General features: G+C 52.8%; 12 protein-coding genes across 12 annotated transcripts; 5 read left to right on the top strand and 7 right to left on the bottom strand.

The window, feature by feature from the left end:
* Positions 1-319: 319 nt before the first annotated feature.
* Positions 320-1,033, bottom strand: CKM354_001014100 (uncharacterized protein; the record flags this gene model as incomplete). Its single annotated transcript, XM_044805592.1, has 1 exon — positions 320-1,033. The coding sequence occupies one exon, from the start codon at positions 1,031-1,033 to the stop codon at positions 320-322; it is 714 nt and encodes a 237-aa protein (XP_044661527.1).
* A 202-nt stretch (positions 1,034-1,235) lies between these two features.
* On the bottom strand, positions 1,236-2,033 carry CKM354_001014200 (uncharacterized protein; the record flags this gene model as incomplete). The annotated part of the gene is made up of 1 exon (XM_044805593.1): positions 1,236-2,033. One exon carries the CDS (start codon positions 2,031-2,033, stop codon positions 1,236-1,238), a length of 798 nt encoding a protein of 265 aa, XP_044661528.1.
* A 475-nt stretch (positions 2,034-2,508) lies between these two features.
* Positions 2,509-3,021, bottom strand: CKM354_001014300 (uncharacterized protein; the record flags this gene model as incomplete). The annotated part of the gene is made up of 1 exon (XM_044805594.1): positions 2,509-3,021. The coding sequence occupies one exon, from the start codon at positions 3,019-3,021 to the stop codon at positions 2,509-2,511; it is 513 nt and encodes a 170-aa protein (XP_044661529.1).
* Positions 3,022-4,246: 1,225 nt separating this feature from the next.
* CKM354_001014400 (uncharacterized protein) lies at positions 4,247-4,879 on the bottom strand (the record flags this gene model as incomplete). The annotated part of the gene is made up of 1 exon (XM_044805595.1): positions 4,247-4,879. One exon carries the CDS (start codon positions 4,877-4,879, stop codon positions 4,247-4,249), a length of 633 nt encoding a protein of 210 aa, XP_044661530.1.
* A 619-nt stretch (positions 4,880-5,498) lies between these two features.
* On the top strand, positions 5,499-6,756 carry CKM354_001014500 (uncharacterized protein; the record flags this gene model as incomplete). Its single annotated transcript, XM_044805596.1, has 3 exons — positions 5,499-5,738; positions 5,802-6,279; positions 6,329-6,756. 3 exons carry the CDS (start codon positions 5,499-5,501, stop codon positions 6,754-6,756), a joined length of 1,146 nt encoding a protein of 381 aa, XP_044661531.1.
* Positions 6,757-7,903: 1,147 nt separating this feature from the next.
* On the top strand, positions 7,904-9,719 carry CKM354_001014600 (uncharacterized protein; the record flags this gene model as incomplete). Its single annotated transcript, XM_044805597.1, has 6 exons — positions 7,904-8,135; positions 8,192-8,283; positions 8,352-8,609; positions 8,667-9,287; positions 9,340-9,468; positions 9,534-9,719. The coding sequence occupies 6 exons, from the start codon at positions 7,904-7,906 to the stop codon at positions 9,717-9,719; spliced, it is 1,518 nt and encodes a 505-aa protein (XP_044661532.1).
* An 864-nt stretch (positions 9,720-10,583) lies between these two features.
* Positions 10,584-11,633, bottom strand: CKM354_001014700 (uncharacterized protein; the record flags this gene model as incomplete). Its single annotated transcript, XM_044805598.1, has 1 exon — positions 10,584-11,633. The coding sequence occupies one exon, from the start codon at positions 11,631-11,633 to the stop codon at positions 10,584-10,586; it is 1,050 nt and encodes a 349-aa protein (XP_044661533.1).
* Positions 11,634-14,020: 2,387 nt separating this feature from the next.
* CKM354_001014800 (uncharacterized protein) lies at positions 14,021-15,228 on the bottom strand (the record flags this gene model as incomplete). Its single annotated transcript, XM_044805599.1, has 2 exons — positions 14,021-14,461; positions 14,527-15,228. 2 exons carry the CDS (start codon positions 15,226-15,228, stop codon positions 14,021-14,023), a joined length of 1,143 nt encoding a protein of 380 aa, XP_044661534.1.
* Positions 15,229-17,010: 1,782 nt separating this feature from the next.
* Positions 17,011-18,969, top strand: CKM354_001014900 (uncharacterized protein; the record flags this gene model as incomplete). Its single annotated transcript, XM_044805600.1, has 4 exons — positions 17,011-17,314; positions 17,369-17,538; positions 17,590-17,831; positions 17,880-18,969. The coding sequence occupies 4 exons, from the start codon at positions 17,011-17,013 to the stop codon at positions 18,967-18,969; spliced, it is 1,806 nt and encodes a 601-aa protein (XP_044661535.1).
* Positions 18,970-19,613: 644 nt separating this feature from the next.
* Positions 19,614-20,316, top strand: CKM354_001015000 (uncharacterized protein; the record flags this gene model as incomplete). The annotated part of the gene is made up of 2 exons (XM_044805601.1): positions 19,614-20,068; positions 20,124-20,316. The coding sequence occupies 2 exons, from the start codon at positions 19,614-19,616 to the stop codon at positions 20,314-20,316; spliced, it is 648 nt and encodes a 215-aa protein (XP_044661536.1).
* Positions 20,317-20,947: 631 nt separating this feature from the next.
* CKM354_001015100 (uncharacterized protein) lies at positions 20,948-25,218 on the top strand (the record flags this gene model as incomplete). The annotated part of the gene is made up of 2 exons (XM_044805602.1): positions 20,948-21,275; positions 21,326-25,218. The coding sequence occupies 2 exons, from the start codon at positions 20,948-20,950 to the stop codon at positions 25,216-25,218; spliced, it is 4,221 nt and encodes a 1,406-aa protein (XP_044661537.1).
* A 377-nt stretch (positions 25,219-25,595) lies between these two features.
* On the bottom strand, positions 25,596-26,528 carry CKM354_001015200 (uncharacterized protein; the record flags this gene model as incomplete). Its single annotated transcript, XM_044805603.1, has 1 exon — positions 25,596-26,528. One exon carries the CDS (start codon positions 26,526-26,528, stop codon positions 25,596-25,598), a length of 933 nt encoding a protein of 310 aa, XP_044661538.1.
* Positions 26,529-26,573: the final 45 nt, after the last annotated feature.

Consider the following 26,573-nt stretch of genomic DNA (forward strand, 5'->3'; position numbering starts at 1 on the left):
GAGAACGTGGCCTTCTCATCATCTCTGCCGCTCCTGGAGAAATTTATGGCGTTCGCCATCTTTGGAAAGATAATCGAAGACTGTGGTGGTTGGTTGTTGACGATATCCAGAAGGGCAGCAGAGTTCCTCAACTCATCGCGGGCGCAGCAGCCTTCACGTCAGTGCAAAGGATGCCTGAAGCCTACAATCCTCAAGGGCGGCCTCAAATAGCTCTTGACACAAGGGTCACGCTATCTTTACGCTCCTTGCTTCATCTCCATCCGTCCGGCTCTGTGCCACGATCCAATCCCTTCCCATTTCCCTACAACACCACAACACCCTATCTCATCTTCTTTCCTCTAAACCCCTCCACAACCAAAGACCAGCCTATCAGCAGAGCGTCCGTCGCCAAAACAACTCCCAAAGCCATAGCAGCCGCTTTTACAATCGGCTTTGGACCATGACCTTGCACGAAAATCGTCTTCCGAAAAACAACAGTAAGAACAACATAAATCAAGAGACCAGACGCAACCCGAAATTCGCAAGTGAGAGTTTTTCGAGGGAAAACAGAAAACTCATCAGAAGGTCCGGACGATGTCTTCATGGTGAGTTCTTCTCGATTTTGCTGATTTGCAGCTGTGTGTTCGTCTCCGCTGTTTTCGACCATATAGCTTTCCGCGCCAGAGCTCGTGCTACCTGTTGGAGATTCCTCCTCCCACCGACCAAATGCAATGTGCCGACTTGTCATGAAACCAATGTAGCGAGAGATTGCGGCAAGGACACCAAACATCCCGCAGATGAGTAGTAAGAGGACTAAATTCTCATAGGGCAAGACGATCTGTGCGGGAGGTGCACTGTGACCGCTATCAAATTGAGGTGCCTTGATTTCATTTCCGTAGTGGTAGAGGTTGATTCTTACGTTCTTATCGTTGTAGTTGATGTTATGCGTGAACGATTTTATAGTGCTTGAGGAGGACTTCCTGTTGCCCGAGAAAATAAATTGGGAGAATTTCGACACCGTTTGTAGAAAATGTTTATCGTCTGGGGCGGACATTGGTAAAAGGCGCGGACCGACACGAGGCAAACAATGTTCGAGGGCGGCCTCAAATGTCTATCTATCCAAGGGGTGTGCTACGAGATCAGCAGCTGCCTTGCTTCGTCCTCCGCCGAGATTCGTTGCATGTGCCTCACGATACTCAATCCTTTTCGCATCTCTGAAGTTCCCCACTCCAGTCTGAGCCTTTCTCGATTTCATCTCATCGCCTGAATACAGCGCCCCGCTTCCCAAAACATGTTCCTCTTACGCACCGCACTGTCAGGCAGACACTTATCAGCAAGAAATCCGTCGCCACTACAGCTCCAAATGCTATCAGAGCCGCTTTTCCCACGAATTGGAGACCTCGCTCCTGCACGAAACTTGCTTTGGCAAAGTAAATATGCAGTCCAATGTACGCTGCAAGACCAACGAGGAGCCAGAATAAGACTAGCAAATCTCCCTTGGGGGGAGGAGAGGGAGAGGGCTCAGAGGCTCTGGGAGTCTCTGTCGTGGATAGCTCTGGACGTTCAGTGGAAGTAGCGTTGCCATTGCCACTGTACGCCGGAGGACCACTAGCTTCATCCTTACTGCTGCTTTCCGCATTGGCGCTGCTACCATGTGCTGCGACCTCGTCACTGGCGCTGTATGCCGGAGGACTATCGTGCGTGTCCTCATTGTTGCTTTCGGTATCGGCGCTGCTCTGACTGGGTTGAGGCTTTTGTACCGGACCGAAGAGTATGTGGTGACTCCTCTCGTAGCCGATCATGCGAGAGAACACAACGAGGATACCGAGTACGCCACTGCTAAGTATTGCGAGGATGATATGTTTAGCCTTGTCCTCACTTTGTGCGGCAGCTGTTGCAGCAGGGCGCAAATTGTATTGAGTGATGACCGGACTCAATAGGTGAGTTGTCGTGACTGGGTCCCATTTGTATTGGGTTATAGTGGCGGGGTCCCACGTGTATTGAGACCAGTCGTAGCCACCATAGTTGTTGTCGGGAAGATATTCTGCGTCCATGGAATCGAAGAAGGTTTGATATTGTTGTTGTGAGTATCGACTGTGTGGATAAGCAATCGTGCTGAGCGGAGAGTGTTTGTCGAAGTCTTTCCTGCCCTCAGGTATATAGCCGTCTCGAGCAATATCGGTCCTGGCTGCATTGCCTTCGAAACGACAATCCTGAAGGGCGGCCTCAAATGCCTGTCTACCAAGGGAAAGAAGCAGCATCTTACACCTTGCTTAACGCAGTAGTGGGACTGCGCCACAATCCAAGCGAGGCCGGAGCACCAGTGTAGCCTCGCACGATCTGTTCCCTTTTACGCACTGCCTCATTGCTGAAGATCACCGCATACCATTCCGCAAATTGCGCTGAGCTAGCCGCATCGCTTTAGGGACCGAGCAGGCCGCGGTCGCGTCACGGCGACGAACAACACAAGCGTTGGTCAACAAACGTCGCATCAGTCTTTTGTATCTTTGCCTTTCTCAAGTGACCACCTCACTGTACCGCTCTACCGGAGTCTACCCGCTCAAATGCCTCAACACTGTCGTGCGGTCTCCTTCTGCAAGCTTTACCCACTTCAAGCACGTGACGATGCTTGACCACGATGCAGACACCAAGGGCGATGATGACCTCCGTCATCATGGTACCAACAAAAGCGCCGACGCTCGCTTTCAATGCTCGACTATAAGTGTCCATATCCGGAGTCTGAGTGAAAGTGATCGCGAAGATCGCCGAACAGCCAATGATATATGCGGAAAAGAGAACCTTCCTGATTCTCCAGCCTGCTTTGCGGATCTCCTCAGTGTACTCTTGGTCCGAGTCGCCAGATTGTGGCTTGCAAAGGTCGCAGTAGGCGACCTGTTTGATTGTCGACGAGAATGAGAAGGCTAGTGGCAGGAGAAGTCCGGCGACAAATACTATAATCGAGATGGCGATGCAGTGACCGAGACCTGGTCTCGGATCCGACTCGGAGAGGTTCGATTCTGTATCGCGAACGGCAGCTGACATGGCGAGAGACTGTGTTCCATTGAGGTGACCGCTTTACGGATAATCAAGAAAGCAAAGTATGCAGATCCGATGGTAACAGAGGTTTGTGTCAGTACCATCGTATGCCTGTAGCACATCTGCATCGTAATGCAAATCGAATTGCCATAGGCTGTAGAGTGCCAAGACCTGGATCCATGGTTTCAAAGCGACAGCTGGGTCCGCGCTCGTCCGCTGCGACAGAACAGAGTTCAGACTTCTCCAAACGTCCAGACACATTGCAACGATTGATCATTGGTAGTCCCACGGACTCTCTGACCACTGTCTCGGTAACGCGAAGCTTGACTGACAGCTCCTAATAAGCTTGAAGAAGATACGTGTGATGCGGCTCCCAACTCATCTGCTGCCATCACCCAGCTTGTTTGCAGTCTTACACGGGACTGATTTTAAAACCATGGGTTCTTGTATCTCATTGCCTAGACCAGCATCATATCATTTCGAACATTGCGAATCCTGTCGAATTGCCGACATGATGAGCGCAAGAGCCCCGCAACCCGGTGTTGGCCCCGACGACTTTGGCGAAGGTCCCCAGAAGAAGCGGCCAAGAATCTCAGTCCGATCAAATACTACCGCAACCGAGCAACGTGGCCTAAACTGGCACAATTCGTGCCCTCCTGCCCCCAGTGACGGAAATTCGTGGCCAAACGAGAACCAAGATTCGACAAATCGGTCCCTCGGGTGGTGGTCAGAAGATCGCGTCCGGCCTAAGTTTGAAGGTCGCAAAAGGCGACCCTTCTCGTGGTGGGGAGACAATCCCGTCCTACGTACGGGCAAAGATCCCAGAATTGACCCTTATCCGGGGTGGGAAGGGCAATACTCTGCGAATGCTGGTCAAGATCCCAAAAATCAGCCCTTCGCGTGGTGGGAAAAACACTTCCGGGGAACAGGCTGATGAGGATGCCAGCGAAGATGGCGAGAGGAAAACCAAGGATGTTGTAAGATGGTTGGGTGGCGTCGTCTCAAGAATCTCTGGAGAGTCAGACCACATCGTGCATGCCACCGCGTTCACACAGCCCAGGGAGAAGAGCAGATTGCGTGTAGCAGATTCAAAGACTGCGGAAAACCGGATACCAAGACCTCTGCGGCCGATGCTGAGTAGAGCTGGGAAAGCCGGTCTCCTGTGAGGCCATCTAGGTCTTGCGGATACGATGAAAGGCTCAAATTGCCATGCCGCGATTCATCAAGCGCCTTACTCATCAGAATCCCAAGCTTCTTCCCTCTCCTGCACCTCTCGCTTGATTCGTCTGCGATCGTCTTCGTCATTCATCTTTGACCTCACTAGAACGCCACTCTGCAGCAGTCTTGCCTCCAGCTCACTCGTGGTGAAAGAATCGGGCTTGTAGCCAATGCCTTCGAAGCCAATGATTCTGTCCACAGACTTGCCATCTATGAAGGCGATCACACACGGCAGAACTTTGATGTTGAGTTTGACCACGAGAAAAGGCGCATTTTCGACATTGATAGAAACAAATCTCGTGTCAAAGTGCTTCTCTGCCAAGATGGCCAGCTTCGAGTCCATGTAGCCACATCTGTTGAAATCCGGCTTCATGAAGTGGATAATGCAGAGCTTCTCGGAGGTGGAGATGTCCATCAGACTCCCTTCGGACTTGATTTCCTGGTAGGTTCCATGTGCGGTCTCCTTCATCAGCTTGGCGCGAGAAACTTCTTGGTGGAGTTGTTGCAGACGCTTCTCACGCAAAGCGGAGAACTCGGTATCTTCGTCATTTTCCAACTCGGCGATCAGTGCATCCTCGTCGTCCGAGTCGGCATGACGCGAGTCGAGGACTTTGGCAACTTTGGCGTCGATTGTGGCCATGGTCATGAGGAGGAGGTGATATTGAGCTGTGTGCTTTCCTGCCCGCTGAGAGGACGAATCGTTCTGCCCGTCCGCAGTAGCGGCGGGAGTGGCCGCCGTGCCGAGACAGGCAAGATCCGCGTTGAATGCTTGAGGAGAAAGTCGCAGCGGCCGAGGACTTGGGAATTGCACGTGCAAATGCAGAAGCGCGACTCCGCAGGAAGCTTAATACAAGTAGGCAACACATGTAGGTGAAGAGTTGCGTTGCGTTGTGCTATAGCATTCGGGCTCAACAAAAGCGGCTTGCGCGTCGTCCATTTTCCCAATCGCGAGAGACACGACTTCGGCGGACCCTGGCCCATCGCCGCCCCAAAAGTCTACCTGGCCTGGCCTTCAGCCATCACCACTCCATTCAGCTCGTCCACCATCCACCCCGACTCTCCTTTCTACGACACTCCTCCTCCACTCCTCCCTCCGCCCTTCCCAGCGCTCCGCGCACACGTCCTCCACCACGACTACCTTCGTCGGCGTCCAGCGATCCCTCGGTCCCAGTCGAGCCTGGCAGAAGCCGAACCCCCTTCTCCACTCGCGCGACCCATCGCCGCAGCCACCGCGCTACAGCGACGTTCCAACCCAGCAGTACAACATGGCGGACGAGAAGAAGCGAGACTTCACAATAGAGCTCGGCGACCGCCAGCCTAATGGCCACTTCGAGGCTGCTCCGAGGCCAATCGTGCCTAAGATGGCTGCGCCCGCGGCCATAGTGAACAACCCGCTCTTCTCCATTCTGGCATACTGCGGGAGCAGTATTCTCATGACTGTATCCAACAAATACTGCGTCAATGGCACAGGGTGGAATTTGAGCTTCTTCTTGCTGGCCGTGCAGGTATGTTCCCGATATGACCTCGAGATAGCAGGGGTCCGCAAAGGCTAATTATATGCGCTACAGGCCATTGTGTGTATCCTCGCCATCTCCACTGGCAAGGCCATGGGATTCATCACATATCGAGGCTTCAACGTGGACGAGGCACGAAAATGGTTTCCCGTGTCGCTCCTCCTGATTGGCATGATCTACACCTCCATCAAGGCCCTACAGTTCCTGAGCATTCCTGTCTACACCATCTTTAAAAACTTGACAATCATCCTCATTGCATATGGCGAGGTGCTATGGTTCGGAGGCTCCGTGACCGGCATGGCTCTTCTGAGCTTCGGTCTCATGGTTCTGAGCAGTATCATTGCAGCATGGGCGGACATCACACACGCACTTTCGTCATATGGAGGAACTGCGGTGACAGGCGAGGCCGCTGAGAAGATTGCGACTTTGAACGCGGGATACATCTGGATGGCCCTGAACTGCGTCTGCTCTGCGGGCTATGTGCTGGGCATGAGGAAGCGCATCAAGCTGACCAACTTCAAGGACTTTGACAGTAAGTATTGCAGTGTCTCAGCTGCTAGACACGTACTGACATGACACAGCCATGTACTACAACAACCTACTCTCGATTCCTATCCTCCTCATCGCTTCGCTTCTCCTCGAGGACTGGTCCGCAGCCAACCTGGCCGTCAACTTCCCACCTGGACGACAGCAGCTCATGATCGCCGCAATGATTTTCACCGGCCTCAGCAGCATCTTCATCTCCTACACCAGCGCCTGGTGTGTTCGTGTGACATCGTCGACCACTTACTCCATGGTCGGCGCTCTCAACAAGCTCCCCATCGCCATTTCCGGTCTCGTCTTCTTCGATGCACCAGTCACAATGGCCAGTGTTTCGGCCATCTTCGTTGGTTTCGTTTCTGGTCTCGTTTTCGCACTTTCCAAAGTCTGGTCGAGCAAGAGCAAAGACAATTTCCTCCCCACAACAAGCGCGAGTGCACAAAGCTTGAAGGACTCGCTAAAGTCATGATCGAGTGGGCAGAGAAAAATGACCAGAGGAGTAAAAATGATTGATTTGAATGGGGCGGGCGGGCGAATAAGATACCACAGCAGTCAGCGGCATTTAGGGTGCTGAGGTCGGGATGTATGTACGTGGTCTGGCGTTGTTCTTAATATTTTGATTGGGAAATGCCCTGTGTAGAAAAATTGTCACCTCGAGGGAGGAAGGCTTGCATTGTGGAGTTTTGTTTCTTCTTTCGCATCGTCGTCTCAAGGGGACCCAGACTCTAGGGAGCAGGATTTCACAATTGGAAAGCTATATATTTGAGGTTAGAAGGGAGCCATGGCTCGCAGATATGTTCGTCGAAATAGCTTGAATGGACACGAGCTCAGATGTCAATGTACAGCAGTACTAAGTGATCTCCTACACATCATGGCTGTTCAGGGCCCTTGTCGCGGGCAGAAATGACGGGTGCGAGCCGTTGCTGACATGAATCACTTCCAATCAATAGAATTGATTCAACATTGATCAACTACCTAGTTGCACCTACCAAGCGGGGGCGGAGACGACTGAATGCCATTTCGGAGACCTCCACCACAATCTATACAAGCCAAGCAGATATTCACGAATCACAGCAGAAACTTGGCCTCAATACATTCGACGCAATTGGCTCCCGGAACGTCCTTCTTCCTCACATCCGAGCAACGGAATGACTCCAGACGCCACTCCCGAACAAGTCGCTGCTGCGTTACATTTCTGCGGAGCTAGCCTCGCGCCAAGTCTCCAATAGATGAACTTAGGGCTCGGATCGGCATGCCGGCAGCCATGTTGTGCGGATTTGTGGGGAAGCAGCGTCACATTACTCCTCTACATCTGGTCTCTTTCTCCTTTCAGTCTGGAAACGCTCGTGTTGCGGGTCATTTGGTTTACGCTACCTCCGCTCCCTCTTCGCTAATGCAGAAGAGATGGTTGTCGAGTCGGACTTGTGTACTTGCGGAAATCCCGTCCTGCGATATAGATAATCTTGCTATGATGGAGAGGGGATTACTGAACGTCGACATGCTTTCTGCGCTTTCATGAGGGGTACTCTGGCTTGATTCTGCTCTTCTAAATTTTCGATCTCCGTGCTGCAGCTGCCTCTCTGCGAACAGGTCGCCAAGACCTTTGGGAGGACAATATGAACTCTACGACCGCTGCCGAGGGGAGTGCTTCTCGAGGTCTATACCTACAGCTGATCCTAGGCGCGGTATTCTTGTACTACATCGCTCGCCCAATCGTCTTCGCGGTGACAGATCCGCTCAGGAAAATTCCCGGGCCTACAGCTGCGCGATTCACAAACCTTTGGCTCGCTCGACAATACGTCAAAGGCGATTTTCACAGGACAAATAGACGGCTTCATGCAAAATACGGTTCGCGGTCAAATCTTCTTGCTCGATCAACGGGAACCTAATCGCTTGCGCCTCAGGTCCAATTGTCCGCATTGCTCCAGGATACTACAGCATTGACGACTTCGACGCTGCCAAACTGCTCTATGGCCATGGCACCAAATTCACAAAGGTGAGTCCCATGTCTCGAATGTCTCGCGAAATCCTGGCGCGTCCGAATGCTGATACCCGCTGACACAGTCCGATTGGTACACCCCTTGGGGCGAGCCCAGCTGGACCAACACTTTCAACGAGAGGGATCCCCATATTCACGCCCAACAACGTCGCAAACTAGCTTCCTCTTACACTATGTCCGCGCTGCTCGCATACGAATCCGGCGTGGATCAGTGTAGAGACATCTTGGAACAGAGCCTCACATCAAAAGCAAAGACGTCCGCAAGCATTGATGTTCCACGATTTGCTCAATACATGGCTTTTGATGTCATTTGCCAGATCTCGGTAAGCTTTCCATCTTCTTTTCACCTGGACTGCCCTTTTCCACTGACCGGAAGACAGTTCAATAAGATTCCCGGCTTCATCGCAGGAGAGAAGGACGTCGACGGCTGCATCGAAACACTAGACACAGGACTTTTCGCAAACTCAGTGGGCGGTCTCTATCCACACGTTCACAGAGCCTTTCTCAAAACTTTCCAATTTCTCCGACTACCCAACCCAATGACACAACACTTGCTCAAATGGGTAAATGACGAAATTGATCGAAGACGACAAGAGAAGTCGAGTGGCGGGAATTTCAATTCCACTTCGTCGGACATGATTTCGACGCTGCTGAGTGCGGCTGAGAATCAGTCCGGTCGCATCACGGATGGCGAAGTTCTGCGTGCTGCAATGACGAATGTTTTCGCTGGTTCAGATACTACCAGTATCGCCCTCACGTCGATTCTATTCCATTTGTACCGGAGTCCAAGGCACCTCGAACGGCTGCGGCGAGAGCTGGAAGAAGCGGCTCAGAACGGCACAGCATCGGAGAATATCACTTTTCAGGAGGCTCAGAAGCTCCCATTCCTCCAGGCAGTCATCAAAGAGGGCATGCGCGTCTTCCCATCTGTTGCACTTCCCATGCCGCGAGTCGTGCCTGCGGAAGGATGCAATATCGCTGGGGTCGACATTCCAGCTGGCGTAAGTCGCAAAATCTACGTTGCAAAATTACTCTTTGCTAATGTAAGAACAGACCATCGTAGGCATCAACCCCTGGGTCGCACACGCCAACAAAGACGTCTTCGGACCAGACGCAGAATCTTTTGAGCCTGAGCGATGGCTAGGCGAGAAGACTTCAATGCAAGACGCTTACAATCTCACAGTAAGCTTTCACACACATCGCCCAAATTTCTTTGTCCCTATGTCTAACACTTATGTCAAAAATAGTTCGGTGCCGGATCTCGCACCTGTCTCGGCAAGAATATCAGTCTCCTCGAAATCTCAAAAATCGTACCGATGATCGTTCGTCGCTTTGATCTGGATTTCGGAGACGTGACAGAATTGGAAGGTTTGAATCGCTGGTTTGTCAAGGCTGATAAGGTCTTCGCTCGAGTGTCTTTTGCTTCGAAGTAAAAGAACCTGCAGTTTCATTGTTCCGTATTTAGTCAGCTCAGCGACAGAGTCAGAGACACTACCAGCACAACAAAGCCAGCTGATCGCCACGCTCTCTTCCTGGCAGTAGCACTGTGAGCGTGTATACACAGGACTTGAATCTTAGTGACTTCGAATCTTTTTGAATTTTTCACTAGTTAGATTGGCTGTATAGTCGTCAATCCACTTTCCCCCCGAGCCATGTGAGCTTCCTGAGCACTTCAGTCGAGCTCCCATTTTGCAGGCGTTACCATATTAAACACCCCAATCACCTTGTAAAACGCCATTCTCCATCCCCACGCTGTCATCCATATATGCACATGCGATCAAAATGCTAAAACCAGGACGGACGCTCTGTGCAAATGCTCGAGACTCACACCTCTCTTTCTTCATTCGCTTGAGCTCTTGCTGGCTCATAATCTGGGGCTTCCATCTCCCTTCGTGTGCATGCTCTGTACACAGATCAGGAGTTTCTCTGTCAAGTGTCGATTCAAGTTCGACTGTCCTTACGACATCTCAAGCAGTTCTGTGCCTAGTTACGCGCTCATCGGCATGATTGATCTCGCCAAATGTTCCAAACTCGGGGCACGTTCGCGACGGCCATTTTGCTCGTTCGATGCGAATTTGCAACCCTGAACATGTGGCGCTGCCCTGCGAGATCGTGGCTCTCCGCAGATTGACCGATCATTGCAAAGGCGTGTCGCTGGTGTTCAACAGAAGCGCCGTCCAGAAATTCCAGAGCAGGCCTCTAGAAGCTTAGGCTCTCCGCTCCTAACGACCAGGACTCGGAAAGCGTATCGTCTCCAGGTGGCGTCTCTAATCAATACTCTTCCGCTTTCGATCTCCTCATATGTCAATATCGGCCGCCTCGTCCTGCCACATCCGCGGGAGGTAGAACTTGACGTTCTCATACACCAAAAAGGTCACACAAGTGCTCGGCAAGACTCTGACCAAATTCGGCCCCAGCCCCTTATAGAATCCTGCCAACCCCTCATTGCGGAAAACCTTAGTCATAACATCCCATGCACCATTGTATCTCTTCGGAGCATCGTAAGTCTGCAAACGTGCTCGCACCACTTGATAAGGATACGTGATACTCCCGGCGAACATCTTGCTGACCGCGGACAACTGGAGGTAGTCGAGATTCGTCAAGCCGACTTTGCCGTTTTCGCGATGCAGCGCCCAGCGATTCTTGAGTTGTTCGTAGGCCATAAATTGGATCGCGCCATGGCTGACACCGAAGAGGCTCGGAAGCAGGCCGCGGTAGAAGCCGCGGAGACCTTCGCTTTTGTACAGACTCGCTGTCCCGGATGCGATGCTCTTGTATGCGCCTGGTGCATTACGTGCCGTGCTCAGCATTCGTGTTTTGATCACCCATATTGGGTTCGTGAAGACAGCAGTCAGGATCCCGCTGATTCCCGACGCGAGGAAGTAATCCGAGCTGTTCAGCGTCGACTGGCCTGTACTGCTGTGTCGTGCCGCCCGCACAAGATCTTTGATGTTCCCATACCACATGAAGTATAATGCCCAACTAACTGAATTGCCTATCATGTTTGGCATCAGGCCCCGATAGAATGCTCGAACCGTCTCTCCGGACTGTGTGAGGGCGCCGCGATAAGCTTTTGGCATATCGGGAGAGGTGCCATGGACGGCTTCGGCGGCGATTTGGCGGATGACACGCCATGAGGCGCCACGACGCGAGCGGAGGGCATGAGCATCTTTGCTGCTGCTGATTTCGTTTTGCTCGATTTGTAAGCGAGTCTTGACGACGTCGAAGGGGTGGACGACGAGGGTGGAGACAACGCCTGCGGTGAAGCCTGCTACGGATTCGACTAGGGAGGGCGAGATGTTGACTGCGGGCTGCCGGCCTTCGAGGGGAGGGTAGACTCGAGGCATGACGTGCGAGGAGCTGGAGCGGAGTGAAGCCTGAAGTGCCTCATGCTTGCATAGTCAATCGTGGTCGCCGGTTCGGCTTGTATATGGGCGTAGGGTGTTCTGGTGAATATTGTTTAGTGCACCAGACCTGTGAATAGGTCGGTGTGAGGTGAACAGAGACAGCGTGGTGGAGCTCTATGGTCGAAGCTTCGTAGCGCCGCAAAGCTCAAGCGTCGTCATTTCGGCGGGCGGTCGGTGAAGCGGAGCGGAGCGGGGGCCGAGAAAACCTTGGCTAAATGCTGCCATGTCCCGACTGCGCTTGCAGCTCGCCGTAGTCGTGTCGAAATGTTCACTTGAGAACAAATATTGCGTCGACACAATTTGGAAACGAACAATCAACCAGAATGTCCGAAGCAGCAGGAGAAGCCTCGAGTGCGAGCGCGAACAGCGAAAACAACGCCCTTTCCTCAGGTTCATCTCACTCTTCCCTTAACCAAAATTCAGAACTCATCCGTCCGCCACAGATCCTTCTCCTTCCTCGCAAGCAACGTGCGGCAATTGCAACAAAGCCGAGACCTCCACATCAGAAGACGAAACTCCGATTCTCAAGCCTTGCACTATGTGCCATAGCGTCTCATACTGCTCTCGCGACTGCAAGAAATCACATGCCAAGAAACACAAGAAGGTCTGTGCGGGCCTCGCTCAAGAATATGCAAAGACTGCACCTGTGAAGATGGCATCGAGAGCGCCGCCCAAGTCGGACACTTTCCGCGGTGGACTGCAGAAGTGGCAGTTTGATACGTGAGTTGGTGGTGTTGTTTATGATTTCAAGAGGTGTTTTGAGGTTGTGGCGTTCAAGATGTGGTTCTTCCGGGATGCGGGAGGAGAGACCGGTTCTACGAGTGCATGAGATGATGGCGAGGAATCAGAGTAGCAGCACTGGAGACTTGCTATGTACTTCCATCGGACCAATACGACGATTTTCGCGACCGGTATCTACACCCGGTGGCTCACAACGAATCGATTCACGAGAAAGCAAATCCTTCCGGGAGCAATACATTTGCGGATCTCCAAGCAGAAGCAGTCACTCCAGCCCGATCAATTTGCAGATCCATTGACTTGAGCCCGGTGATTTTTAGCAGAGTTGCAATCAAGAGGTTGGACTGTGTGAGCTCGCCTACAAGATCTCGCCAGCTCAAGGTGCTATGTCTTACAGGCATTCTCTAGTCTCGCTTGCTCGACCTATCATGGCCAACAGAGAAGCCTGGGTCGAAGCACAAGTGAAGTATCCATGGCTCAGATGTCTCTATGGAAACGAAGATAAAACGTCGCCACGACACTCAGCATAGTCATCACGGTCAGAACCGATTCCCTCGAGCAACGTTGTGATCAACCATCCCCTCTCTACTGAGCGAACTACCTGTACCGGCTCCTGCTGATGGATAGTATGGAGGTGGGGAAGATGGTTAGGGCCGAGAAGTGGCAGACGTGGTGCCTCTCCATGTTCTAGTATTTACGAGTGGTTTCGATTGATCTCCAGGGGTGGACTTCCAGCATTCAGCCGAAGAGCGCTCGAAAGACTAGATTCATTGCGTGTCGACTCCTCTCTGCTAGCATCATTGTGCTGCATTGCTATGGTAATCCAGGCTGAGTGCCTCTGCAATCAGACTTGGAACAGAAGCAGTCTGAAGCCATCGGCACAAGGAAAGTGTCATTGGTCTTCTTGTAGCTGTGTGTTATGCCCTTCCACAGGAAAGACTGGACTTTCCGAATGAACACGATAGACTCCTTGAGATTGTACCCAAACAGCCATCGCTGGGCTTTCAGCAGATGGGCTTACAGTATTGAGATTTAATAGGAAGCACTTTAATCTCAGCAATTACATTTGGAATCGGAGTATTTCTCACATGGCTCATCGCAGTGACCTATCTTTGCAGCTGCCTCCCTCTTGCTTTGGTCAAGCAATGCTCAAGCATGATGCTATCTTTTGTTGGCCCTGGAACCTTCCAATGGTCCGGAGATATAACATCCAAGGGATTGACATCTCGAGCAGCATGCGATACTGATGTCGCTACGCGATCTGCCTCCAATTGGCTACGTAGAATTTCATTTTCGAGAGCTACAGGTTACATCGATCAAGATTTTGAGTGGGCTGCAATATGAACGTTGCCAGATATCTTCCTTCTTGTTGGCCATCTGAATTTTCAGGTTCCTAGGGACGCAACCTTCAAGCCTTAAATGTAGAAACAGAATCAATGAAAGGCTGACGAAACACATGACTGCAACATTCTCATTGCCAAGAATCTATATACTCTTTCTTCATGCTTTCGTTCTTCGTACACCGTTTCAAAGGCCCTCAAATTCATGCAAAACATCCATCCCACGGAGGGAAAAAGCGCCGAAACTCCTCAATCATCCATCGTCAGATCGATCACTACCTTCTCAGTCTCTTTCGCGGCCTCGACTCTCCTCTTCTTTCTACTCAGGCCCTCCCTCGTGTCCGGTGAATGGCTTTCTAGTCGATACTTCAGTTCTCCGTATGGCATGGCTTCATTAATTGCTGGGGTGAATTGCATACCGACTAAAATACTTGCGGTCTCTGCCTCTCTAGACCGAGGGCCAGTCGCCATCTTCTCGGGGTTCCAGGTCGGCCGAGTCTTTCGAGGGTGGCTTTTGTAGCCAGAGTTGCGCGAAGAGGTTTGCTGTGCGACTGCAGAGGAGAAGATAGGTGCATCAGCTGCCGGGACAAGTTCCTCGAGCTCGCGGTATTGTGCGCGACTTGAGCCTGAGCGAATTTGGGGCCGGACTTCTCGCGAGAGTCTTTGTACTCCTTCTCTGATATTAGTATGCTTGTGCGTTATGATAGTAGTGCATTGTTTCAATCACCTCCGGCCCTCGGCTGCTCCGAGTCCACCTCCATGATTTCCAAATCACGTTGCTTCTTGCTCTTGCTGGCTTTCGCATCTCCAAGAAGTGCTGAACCAGCTGTGTTCTTGGGCGCAGTGGTGCTGATTTTCGCACTGCGCACCCCTTCGACAATCGACGAAACAGGCACATGGGGAAGTTTGCCTCCTATATGAGATTGTGCAAAAGCCGGTTGGGTCATGTCGTCTCCTTTTGCACGAGCCCGTTGCCAGTCAAATGGCAACTCACCGCGGGCTGGCCGGTGATCTCGAAGCTTTTCCATCTCAAGGAGGTACGGGTTCAGCACAGGGGCCTTCTGCATCTGGCCTCTCGTGAATTGAACTTGCCGGTGCGCTTCTGAGCCGGTGTAACGGATCAGTTGTCGCGTGATGTCGCTCTGTCGCTGTGTTGGGACCTCGGTGGTCTCCGCGGCGCCTTCAAATATGGAACCACTTGGTTCATCTGTGGTCGCTTTTCGCTTCCGGCTTGCCGTCTGCGATTGAGCTACCACGCGACGACTGCGATTTGCTCCATCCTCGCCAAGCGCGAGCTCAGTTTCTGGTGAGCCCTGGGGCGACTCCGGGATCTCCAGGCTTTTGCGGCGCGGCGGCGACATGGTTGGCGGAAGTTGTGAAGTCGGCGCAAGTTGGCCGCGTTTTGCTGGCGAATTTGCGCGTGTTGGCTGAGGTAGTCGCGTGAGATACTTGTCCATGGCGATGTATCTTTGAAGTGGTGCGTTGTACAAGTGGGTGCTGTGCAGTGGTGTCTTGTACAGCAGGAGGTCGAAAGTGAACAAAGCTGGTGTCGCGGGCAGCTTTGTTTTGAAAACAAAGTTCGTGTTGCAGCGCGAAAGGGACAGCGTCGCAATGCGTCGTTTGCGCTGGTGAGGTTTAAGCTGTTGCCGGCCGTTGGCGCGCAAGTGAAGTTCGCTAAGCTTGCCAGGTCGCGCACCTCATCATTCACGACCGCGGACAAACGGCCCGCGAAGAAAGTGAAGTGCGCTTGCTCCTGTCATGTCGCGCCTCATCGTCCGCGCCCTCGTAGTCGTGGATGGAAGATTTCGATGCCAGTGTTGCGCTGCTGTTGCAAAGGTCGATGTTTAGCTCCCAGGGCCAGCGTCATGCGTTTTGCTGCTTGCAGGGCCGAGATTTTGGTGGCGTAGGTGGTTTTCCCAGCAGTGTCTCGTTGACTGCTGCAGCCATTGAGGATATTTATAAGTCATGATTCAAACTATAGTGCCTCTTCTTTCGTAGGTGGGAAGCTACTCCGTAATCAGAACATAGCTGAACAGATGAGATGCAGCCACATGAAGTACCTACTACACCATTTGCTGCAAACAAGAGGCCGCAGGTAAGACCACGGCGAGGACAACGAGACGCAATTGTGTCTCTGCCGCTCTTTCTCGACTCGTCCAGAAACCTGTGCTGCATGACGATCTGTTGATGTCGTGAGACATGGTGGCCAGATGCATCGGGTCCAGGACTGCGACGGGCTATCCACTGGCCTTGCAGTCATTCCTCCACACTCGCACTGTTCTCATCGTGGTTTGGGTGTCAAAAGCTGCGTAAATTGCACGGCTATGGTATCATTCCCTCTGCTTCGTGCGCCGGACGCCTCCGGTTCATGCTCTTATGTACACGTGCCGCAGTTGTCGGCATCTCTCCTGCCTTCGCAGCTCCGCAATGCCATCCTTACGCCCGAATCTCTTTCCGCTTCCCGCTCAATGGTCCCAAGGGTGTCGCATGCCGAGTAGTACTGGCAGATCGTATCGCGCGCGGTAGAACAACTGCTCCATCGTCAGTGATGTCCCATCAGGCAGGAGTGAGCCCAATACGCACGAAAAACCACATTGATGCTCCCAATCCGACTGCTGCGAATCTGTAGAGTGGTCGCGCCGGGTGGATGTGAATTGGGTGCCCTCCGTGTCCGCCAGCCGGGCCCTTTGCTGCTGCTCTGAAAGGAGTGGCTGTCGCGTGTTAGTGACCGTCTTTGTCTCCAAGATTGTCGTCTACTCACGTCTCATGTTGGGCTTCTTCGTGCTGCACAGCGGATACAGTTGTGGGAGAGAGCTGCAGCGTCAATGGTGAAGTTGGAGGAGGATGTCAAAGGAAGGTCTGCCGAAGGCGGCCGCGTTTGTGGCAGGTGCGATTGTGGCTTGACGGGCTTGGTGGTTCGATCCCGCGAACCCTTGTTCACGATTGAAGCAGCGCGTTAAGATCTCCACCAACGCCAACTATCGCGCACGCTACTTTCTCGTCATCCCGGACACATATTACATACCACCAGGACGCTCGATCGCCGCCTCCACCTCATGCGCCCACCATCCGACTGCCTTTCCCATGCGGCTCCCTCTCGTTTTCCGATGCAACACGCCGCTACCAGCACGAGCGCGACAATCACCACGCGCCTCATATCCTTGAGCCTGGACGGCGGACCTCATTAAACTGCCTGCGCAATTACTGCACCTTCGCACAGCTGCGCTCACATCGTCGCCATGTCGCGCAGCGCATCGCCCGGCGTGTCCGGCCTAACGGATCCGACCCAACGGCGATTTCGAGGCAGCGCGAAGATTTCTGAGTATGAGATTATGAAAGAGAAGTTGGGAGAGGGCACATTTGGCGTGGTCAGCAAGGCCAAATCAAAACGTACAGGCGCCGTCGTTGCGCTGAAGAAGATCCTCATGCATAACGAAAAGGAGGGATTTCCTATCACGGCGTTGCGAGAGGTCAAGCTGTTGAAGATGCTCAGTCATCCGAATATCCTGCGATTGGAAGAGATGGCTGTGGAAAGGCAGCAGGGTAGGGTATCGTTTGCATCAACCAAGGGAGCTCGATGCTGACATGGTTTTGCAGGCGATGACAAGGGCAAGAGCGGAAAGAAACGCGCCACGCTTTATATGGTCACGCCATACATGGACCACGATCTCAGCGGCATGCTGACGAACCCGGACATCCGATTCACAGACGCCCAAGTGAAGTGCTATATGCTACAACTGTTGGAAGGCGTGCGATATCTGCATGATGTGAGCGCTGGCCTGTTACGAATTGTTTGCATTCATTCTGACGATGACTAGTCGCACATCCTGCATCGAGACATGAAAGCTGCCAACATCTTGATCTCTAACAAAGGCATACTGCAAATTGCTGATTTCGGCTTGGCACGACACTACGAGGGCGAGACACCAGTTCCCGGCCAAGGAAACGGCAAGGCGACAAGAGACTACACAAGCTTAGTCGTTACGCGTTGGTACAGGCCGCCAGAGCTTCTGCTGACCCTGAAGAGATATACTCCCGCGATCGACATGTGGGGTGTCGGGTGCGTATCGCATATCGTGCTTCAGTTTCAGATGCTAACCCAATTCAGATGCGTTTTCGCAGAAATGTTCGAGCGGAAGCCTATCCTTGGAGGTGCATCAGACATCGACCAATGCGTCAAGATCTTCAAGCTTCTTGGCTCGCCGACCCAAGAAAGCATGCCTGGCTGGAACGAGCTTCCTGGTTGCGAAGGTCGAAATACCTGGGACAAGCAGCAAGGTGATATCGATCAACGATTTGGACGCTTGGGTCCGGAAGGACTGCATCTTCTCAAGTCTATGCTGTGCTTGGACTGGAGGAGGAGAATCAACGCCATCGATGCATTGCAGCATAAATACTTCAAGGTCGCACCCTTCCCTCTCAAGCCGGAAGATATACCACGATACGAAGACAGCCACGAATTGGATTCGAGACGACGTGGCAAGCAGGAGAACCAGCGTGCTCTACCTCCCGCGCCCGCCGGCGGAACAGTCGGCATGGGACCAGATGAGTGGGGTCATGGCCCACCAAATGGCTCATACCAAAATGGTTACGACAGAAGTCGAGGCTATGGTCGCGAGCGAGGAGCACCACACCGTTACGACGATCGAAGGCAGCCACCTCTTCCACCTGGTGGTGGTCGACAGCCTACATACCGTGAACGAGATCCTCGAGATCGTTTACCTGCGCCTCCGAATGGACATGCGTTGCCCCCACGTCCGGATGGGCTGCCTCCTCGGCCACCTGTCGGCATGGCAGATAGAGGGCCTCCATCTGGACCGCCACCGGCACGACGAGATCTAGGACCCAATGTCGATACATACATCCCGAGCTACCCGAGCGGTGGTCGTCAATATGACAGCAGGGCGCCACGAGACGACTACGACCGCCCGCCTCGTCGAGATAGTCGAGAGCGCGAGCCGGGCTACAGAGACTCCGATGGTCCACGATATCGAGACGCGGATGCTCCACCTCCTCGACAGTATCGAGATGTGGACGCACCGCGGCCTGATGGACGAGACGACCCATACCGAGAGCGCGACCGACGGAGGGACTATCCTCCTGACTCACGGCGCACGAGAAGTCGTAGCCCAGAGAGGGAACGACGAGAGCGAACAGAGAGATTACAGCATAGGGAGCGGGAATTATATCGGCGGTGATCTGGGCGGTGCTTGGTGAATTGTCGTTGCTTAGTGTAGCGTTCTAGCGTAAGACTTCGTAGCGCGAAGCATCCATGTATATTCTTTGGAGACTGAGAATAGTTCTATCTCGAAGCTTTTGCTGAGATCTCTACCGTGATCAGAGCAAGAAAGGCGGATACGAGCTTCTAAATATCTACGAACTGGCCAGTACAATTGACAAAGTGTACACTGTCGATCTAATTGTAAATCGATCGAGCGAACGTCTATTCGACTCGTCATAGGCTTTTTGATGTTGGAGAAGCGGGTGAGTGGGCCGATCGTCCCGCAACTCAATCTGCGAATCTTGCAGCTTGCAGCACTGGTCTGAGCTTTCTTCGCATCGTTACTGACGACATAATGAACGCGATGGCAGAGGAGGAAACGGGTCGTGTGCGTCCAGCCATGACCTCGCCGCTGCGAGCTCATCATTACACGCCTCTGCATTCCTCTTTCCTCGACCAACCACCAGACATATGACCCTACGGTTGGCTCGTCCGGTGCAACGCCTGTTCACCACCACAACATCGACAGCACGATACACAAACACGACCTCGCGTGTCACCTTATCTCGTCCTTGCACGTCAATCCCATCGATCACGAGATCTTTCTCGAACACATCGGCCATGGCGAACGAAGTCAAGCACGACACGAAGGAGCCAGAGAAAGACGAGTCGGGCATCGAAGAGTGGAAGAAGCGAGCTCCATACAGAATCCACGACAAGAACGAGAACTTCAAGCACCTCTACGAAGCATCCTGTCACTGTGGCGCCGTGGAGTACGAGTTGAGCAGGAAGGAGCCATTGGACAGCAAGCTGTGCCATTGCACGACCTGTCAGACTCAGCACGCAGCTCCATTCCAGTGGGCCGCTATCTTCAAGAAGGACGACATCAACTTCAAGAACGGACATCATGACTTGGAGTGGTACGACCCAACCTCAAAGTCCAAGGAGCACAAGCTCCCATGCAAAGTGAGGTGCAAGCATTGCTACAGCCCCATCATGGACGAGGGACGCAACATGATCTTGCTGTTTCCGAGCTTGATCAAGTTCAAGTCGGATCAGGAGAAGGCGAATTTCAAGTGAGTTGCACCAGTACTGATGAATTGGAAGATCCACTAACACACCTACCTTCAGGCCAAGACTGCACATGTTCTACGGACAGCGTGTCATGGACGTGCCAGACGGACTTCCAAAGTGGACTGGTCTTAACGAGGGAGAGGGCTCCAATCTCATCGAGGACAGCCCACCAGACATGGTCAAGGAGCTTGAGCGCAAGCGTGTGCAGGAGCAGAAGGACCGTGTTGAGAAGGGCGAGAACAAGGCTTGACTGCCCAAATTGTGACAGTTGTCTGGCATTTGGAAAACAGAACCGACGAGATGCTACGAGATGATGAGTGTACGGAACAGACTTGGAAGCGTGGAGTTGAGGAGTCGAACCTGCTGAGAATAGCAGCATTGGTGGCATAACGAGCTTTCGACAAGCTCCACAAGCCATCGCGTCGTGTACAGCCACAGCGCAGAATCGCAGAATGTGAATAGAAACACCACAATATGAGGCGTTTCTCATTGGCTTCGCAATAGCGCCATTGTCGCGCAGCTCCTTCACTTGACGTACTATTGTCACTTGCAGCTGCCTGTCTTGACTTTAGCATCCTTTCCGTGGCACTCTAGAACACTCAGTCACTCATTACTATCTCTTTCTCAGGTTTCCTGACATAACACATTTTAAAATCATTCTTCGTCAAGTCATCGGCATCTTGCGCTTTCGGATCTGCGCAGACACATATCCCCACGTTCTCCACAGCCAACCACAACGCCAAGCCCGTGTCGACTTGCCGTAAGTTCAACCTCCAATCTACTTGCGCTCAGACAGTAAATCGCGTCCATTCACAGACCAAAGAATAACCTGACCATGGCAGCTTACACTATCATCAACATCTGGTCCACGCGCAACCAGTATGACTGGTAGGCGCGGCAAGAAACGTTCTCTGACAGAAGAATCCGGACTACCGAGAGGTCGTCCTCCGAAGAAACGCGCCACTGGCCAAGGCAAAGCGCCAGAGCAGCAGTCTACACAAGAAAGCGCGGACTCTCAGCAAGAATATAGAGCTCGATCGATTATTGCTGAGAAGGGAAACAAGTACCAAGTTGATTGGGAACCGGATTCGCAAACCGGCCAGCAGTATCAACCTACGTGGGAACCCAAGGCAAACGCGAACGACCTTTTGATTGCCCACTGGGAGAGGCAGAAGGCTGCAAGGAAAGCAAAAGAATTGACCTTAGTCGGTATGTAGGATGGTATCCATTGTTCGAGGCTTGCGACTGATGCGCGATAGATTCTAGCAACTCCAGCGCGCCCGCGCCACCGCCGAAGAAGAGAGGCCGCACGCGCAAAATCGTCGAGAGTTCGCCGCCTCGTTCCACAGCGCAGGACACGACTACTGCGAGTCAGATCCAGCTCAGTCGAGAGTTTGCTGCAGCCATCAATTCTGGAGCGCAGACTACAGTCGTCACAGACGCGGAACCCGAAATCGGCCCATCGCAGCAAACTGAAGGCGGTGCTGAACAAGTCGCGCCGCGAGCGAAGGCTTTCGTTGAGCCTTCCAGTCCACCATCAAGTTACCGGGCTGGACAGTATCAGAAGTTCTCTTCTTCTCCGCCCTCGAGGAGAGACGAGCCAAATTCATCGCAGCTACAACCGCAGCGTGAGGGCCCAGTTCTTGAGGTCGCTGAAAGCAGTGCGTTAAAAGACTCTAATCAGCATCCACCTGCGCAATCAACTCAGAGAAGCAATAACGATACGAGCCTTGTGATTCCGGACTCACAGAGCCAAGAACTGCTACTCGAAGAATCTACCTTCAGAGGTTTTTCGCCAACGCAGACGCAGCGACCTGTACATACGCAAGCTTCGGACCCTGGTGAACGGTCTGTCCAAGCTATCGAAGGAGGTGAGGAGCAAGCCGCGTGTGCTTCAGAGGTGCAACGAGCAGACAACTCATCTTCGCAACATCCTAGCCAAGGCGCAGAGAAGGGCTTGGAGCTACTCTCTGAACAAGTCAACTCAGGAGAGGATTTTTCCATCGGTCTTCATCCCAAGTCCCAAAATCCAGCTAAAGCGAACGGCTCACGGCAAGAGTCGCAATCCACTCAAGCACAACTGGTGCAAGGCGCATCGTCAATCGAGCAAACCAGCCACCAGTCAGCTGCCGAGTCATTAGCTGAGCCACAAGCACAGTCTGGTGCGGACGAGCGGCCTCAGCCTGAAGATTATCAACATCAAAGCCAGCCTGACGACACCGCCGACCCATTTGAAGCGAATCCGAAGCCATCCTCGGTTGGAACAACATTTGGTCAATTAAGCTCTATCAGCGGACAAAGAGGTAGCGCTGCAGAACCATCACAGGACAGCAGAGAAGGCGCACATCAGGTTATTGTCATTTTGAGCGCTGAACATACAAGCGGTCAATCTTCGCTGAATTTTGATTCGTCGGTCCGACCAGCAGACTTCGACCCACCTCCCGCTGCTCAGCGTCCACCTGTATCTTCACCTGTAAAGAACAACAACGACTCCATACCATTCGGCGACTTGCAAGCGACGCGCCAGTCTCCATTCGCAGAGCAACAGGATCACTACGCTTCGCAAATCGAGCCACCCGCAGGTCTTACTCAGAGCCAGCCACAAGTACGGACTAGGCACATTCACTACTACGGCGCATCACAGTCAAGTCCTGGATTCTTGACACAGATACCGCCGCACAGTCCGCCGAAGAAGTTTGAGTCAGCCAACGCATACTTCAGTCCAGGAGGAGCGCGGTCTGTCACAGAGAGCCCAGCCAGAGCGAGGCTCATCACTGCGAGTCCAACGAGGTCACCAAGTGTCGTCTCTTCGCGCCAAGCTGATTCGACACCATTTCCATCTCTCCCATTACACCCTCTTGGACCGGTTGGTGAGAGCGCTCCACAACCTATCCTATCATCGTCAGGTGCTTCCGAGATGGACGGCTCTCCGATAGCAAAGCGAGAGACTCTCGCAGAGAAGATGAAACGGACGCGAGAAGCACGAGCCGCTGCCCGCCAGTCCACGACTCCTGCACCTAGCATCAATGGAATAGGCAATGGCCAGCCAGCATCAGCACTTCCTCCAAATGTTGTCGCGCGCCTAGGTTCCCCTCTCCTCTCTGCACACGAAAGATCACCTTCTACGATACCGGCTGTAGAAGCAGTAGCCCCGATCACTAGAGAGGAAATGACCACTTCTGAGAGATACGAGACTCTCTTGCCAAAGGCTCAGAACGAGACTGCAGTCCATGTTAATAGCACTGTTGGAACCACTGCATCACAGCCGCAGGCTGTCGCGGATCCGGAGACATCAGGTATTCACCTGGTACCAGTAGCTCCGTCGCCTCAGCAGCGAGATCAATACCAGAACAACATATACTTCGATCGAGAGCTCATCGCCGAGGTGCTGGCAAAACACAGTCTGGAGGGTGACCTTCTTGGTCGGGCGAACGCCTTTCTGCAGCGCCTGAGGAACACTGCTATGCACCCGGACCTCATCAATCCTGAGACACTTTCGCAGAAGGCTGAAAACGAGGTCCAGGCAAGATGGGATATCTCCTGCAGCGCCAAGTTTGGCTTTCTGAACGAGTTCATCGCTAATCTCTCGGACCAAAACCTACACATCGCGGTAGTAGCACACGGCGACAGAATCCCAAAAATGCTTCAGAATTTCTTGCAAGGCGTCAAAGTGCCTTGCAAGCGATGGACACATCCCACAGCGCATGATGCTGATCTTAGTCCTGCCAATCTGTGTCTTAAGGTGTCTATCGTAGACTTGGATGCTGACACGCAGGGCGTGCAGCCGGCTGATGTGGTTATCGCGATGGATCCTCTCGTGGATCATCAGCACCCTTTGGTTCGTGCAGCACGCAGAACTTCTGTTGGCGACGAAGATGCACAATGGGCGATGCTGTTGGTTCTGGTTATGCCACGCACTATCGAACACTTGGAGAAATGCCTGCAAGCAGATATGTCGCCTGCCGCTCGGACGAAAGTGCTTGTAAAAGCGACGCACGAAATGAGAAAGGAAGCAGGGAGACTCGAAAGCACCCAGGCGTCAGTCAAAGATGCTGCATCTGCTATCGCTGAGTACATGGAGGATACTACAGGTGCGGCAGAGTGGCCGATCGCTGGTCTAAGTCAACTCGAGGAGCTGGAGAGTCAGACTGAAAGTGACATCCAGCCCGAGTTTCATGGTGTGAAGAGAGCTCTCGATCACATGGATGTCGACAACGACACAGCAACGAAGCGACAGCGTCAGACACCTGCGCCGATGGAGGGGACAATCAATCCTTTTGACCTTGACATCACTCACGTCAGTGACTCTCTTGAAAAAGGCACTCAGGGTCAGGCAGATTCCGACTTCGCTGGTCAGACTGCGACCGAGCAAAAGCTGCGTGAGCTTCTGCAAGGCATGCAAGAGCGCCTCGATGAGCACGTCAAAGCTCTCAGTGAACTGCAATACAGACACGAGGATCAGCGAAAGGAGCTGGTAGAGGTCAAGAAGGAGCGCGATAGCGCAATCACGACTGCCGAGAGGGCTGTCGCTCGCATGACCAGTGTAGAGGCAGACAACACTGCACTCCGAACTGAACGAACAGAGTTGAAAGAGGCTCTTGCGGTCGCTCGGCAGCAGCTTCTCACTCATACCGTGCCTGAAGTGCGAGAACTGCAAGAACTCCGTATGCAAGCGCAGCAGTCTAAGCTCGAAGAGGAGAAAGCTGTCAAGAGAGCCGCTGCTACAGAGAAAGATCTCGAATGGACGAGATCGATGTACCAGGATGCCTCCAATCGGGTCCGCGAGCTAGCACAGAACAACAACGAACTGGAAACTCGTCTCGCAGAAGCCACTGTCATCGCTCAAGGCGAACAAGCACGCGCTCGTCAAGCTTCTTCCCAAGGCCACAACAAGATCCTCGAGCAGGAGAATAAGAAACTGCGGATGATGGTTGACAACATGAAAGCCGGAATGAAGAATAAGGACGAACAGATCGCGCAATTGAAGGAGGGCAGAGGGAGAATGGGGACTAGGCAGACTTCTGTGCCGAGGAGTCCGAGGATGGGGAGTCCGATGAAGGGGAGAATGAGTCGACAGGGCAGCCCTACGGCTTCGGATACGAGAGGCAGAGGTGCGCATTTGCATCCTTTGAGGAATAGTGCGGGTGGATAGAAGAGGCGATAGATCTTGTAGAGGTAGAAGGAAGTACAGTGGAATGAGAGATGGTTTTGTTATGATGTCGATTTTGGAATTATCAAGAACTTTTGTGGTGAGGAGTTTCAGCCCTACTCGACTAGTCGCGCTGCTCCGGTGGTTGTGATTTGATAGGTCACAAAAAAATGCACCTCCTGTCGCGAAGCATTCAAACAAGCTTCTTGTCGTTGTACGGCAGGAGTCGATGTACGCTAAGCTTCTGTTAGCGCAGAGCCATTACACGCTTTGTACAGGCCAGTACTTGCTGTCGCTAAGAGGGCCGTATGTGGGATGTGGTGCTGAGGAAGACACTGCATGTGTCACGGTATGAGGAATGTGAATGCGGTTGGACAACCTCAATCCAACGCAAACTTGTTCTCCTCCTTTCCCAGCCATTCTTCCATCAGTCTCCGAGCTTGACCTATGTCTCTGAGCCTGAGCTGAGGAGTCTTGTCTTCAGTGCGATGGCGGGCCATTGCGAACGCGAACCGAACTCGATCTCTCAGGGGTTTGAGCTTGATGTCCCATACTGTCGACGGGTAGGACCCATTGAGGCAGCGCTTCACTTCCGCCGAGCAGCGATGCTTAGCATCGCCAAGTTGGATACGGAAGCTGTATAGCAGTTTCACATCCGTACCCCACGGTAGAGTGGGAACTTTCTTATGGACTTCGATGTTGATCTTGCGGATCATGGCGAGATGATTCGGATGCAAGCTCTTGATGAAGCAGTCGGTGTGTGGAGTCCATTGCAGCCGACAGCCCTTCTTAGTGATGAGACGCATCTTGAGGACAAATTCTTGTCGCTTGTAGAACACCGGAAGAAACTCATTTCGAATGGGGCGTGAGATCGTAGCAAGTGGCGGTTGAGTTGGCTTGTAAAGCGCGATCGGGAAATCCTCCATGTAGAACTCGTAGATACGGACACGGAGTTCAGCTGGAAGGTCCATGACTTTATGTAACGAAGGATTGTCGTCGTCTTTCTCAAGAGTCTCCACGAGTCTTGTGTGCTCTATTGACCTGGGCGATTCAACAGTGAGACCACGAGCTTCGACGAATTCTCGCAATTCTTCGACTGAGCATGCATCATAGCACAGGAGCTGTTTGTCGATGCGCTGATACAGCTTGTTCAAAGCTGATTTCTTCCTTTGACACGAACGGATCGCGTAGCCAACATTGCGAAGCTCTTCGATGAGGACTTTGCCCGTCTTCCACTCGTGGTCCTTCAATCGCCAATACGTGTCAAAACCATCTGCGGAATAGTCCCAATCGCTTTCGCTATCTGTAGACATGTTGCGGGATCTGCGCTTGGTCGGAATCGGTGAACGGTAGTGGCG

This window comes from Cercospora kikuchii (assembly GCF_019650295.1).
Source record: "Cercospora kikuchii DNA, contig_00007, whole genome shotgun sequence".
In the NCBI taxonomy this organism is placed as follows: Eukaryota; Fungi; Ascomycota; class Dothideomycetes; order Mycosphaerellales; family Mycosphaerellaceae; genus Cercospora; species Cercospora kikuchii.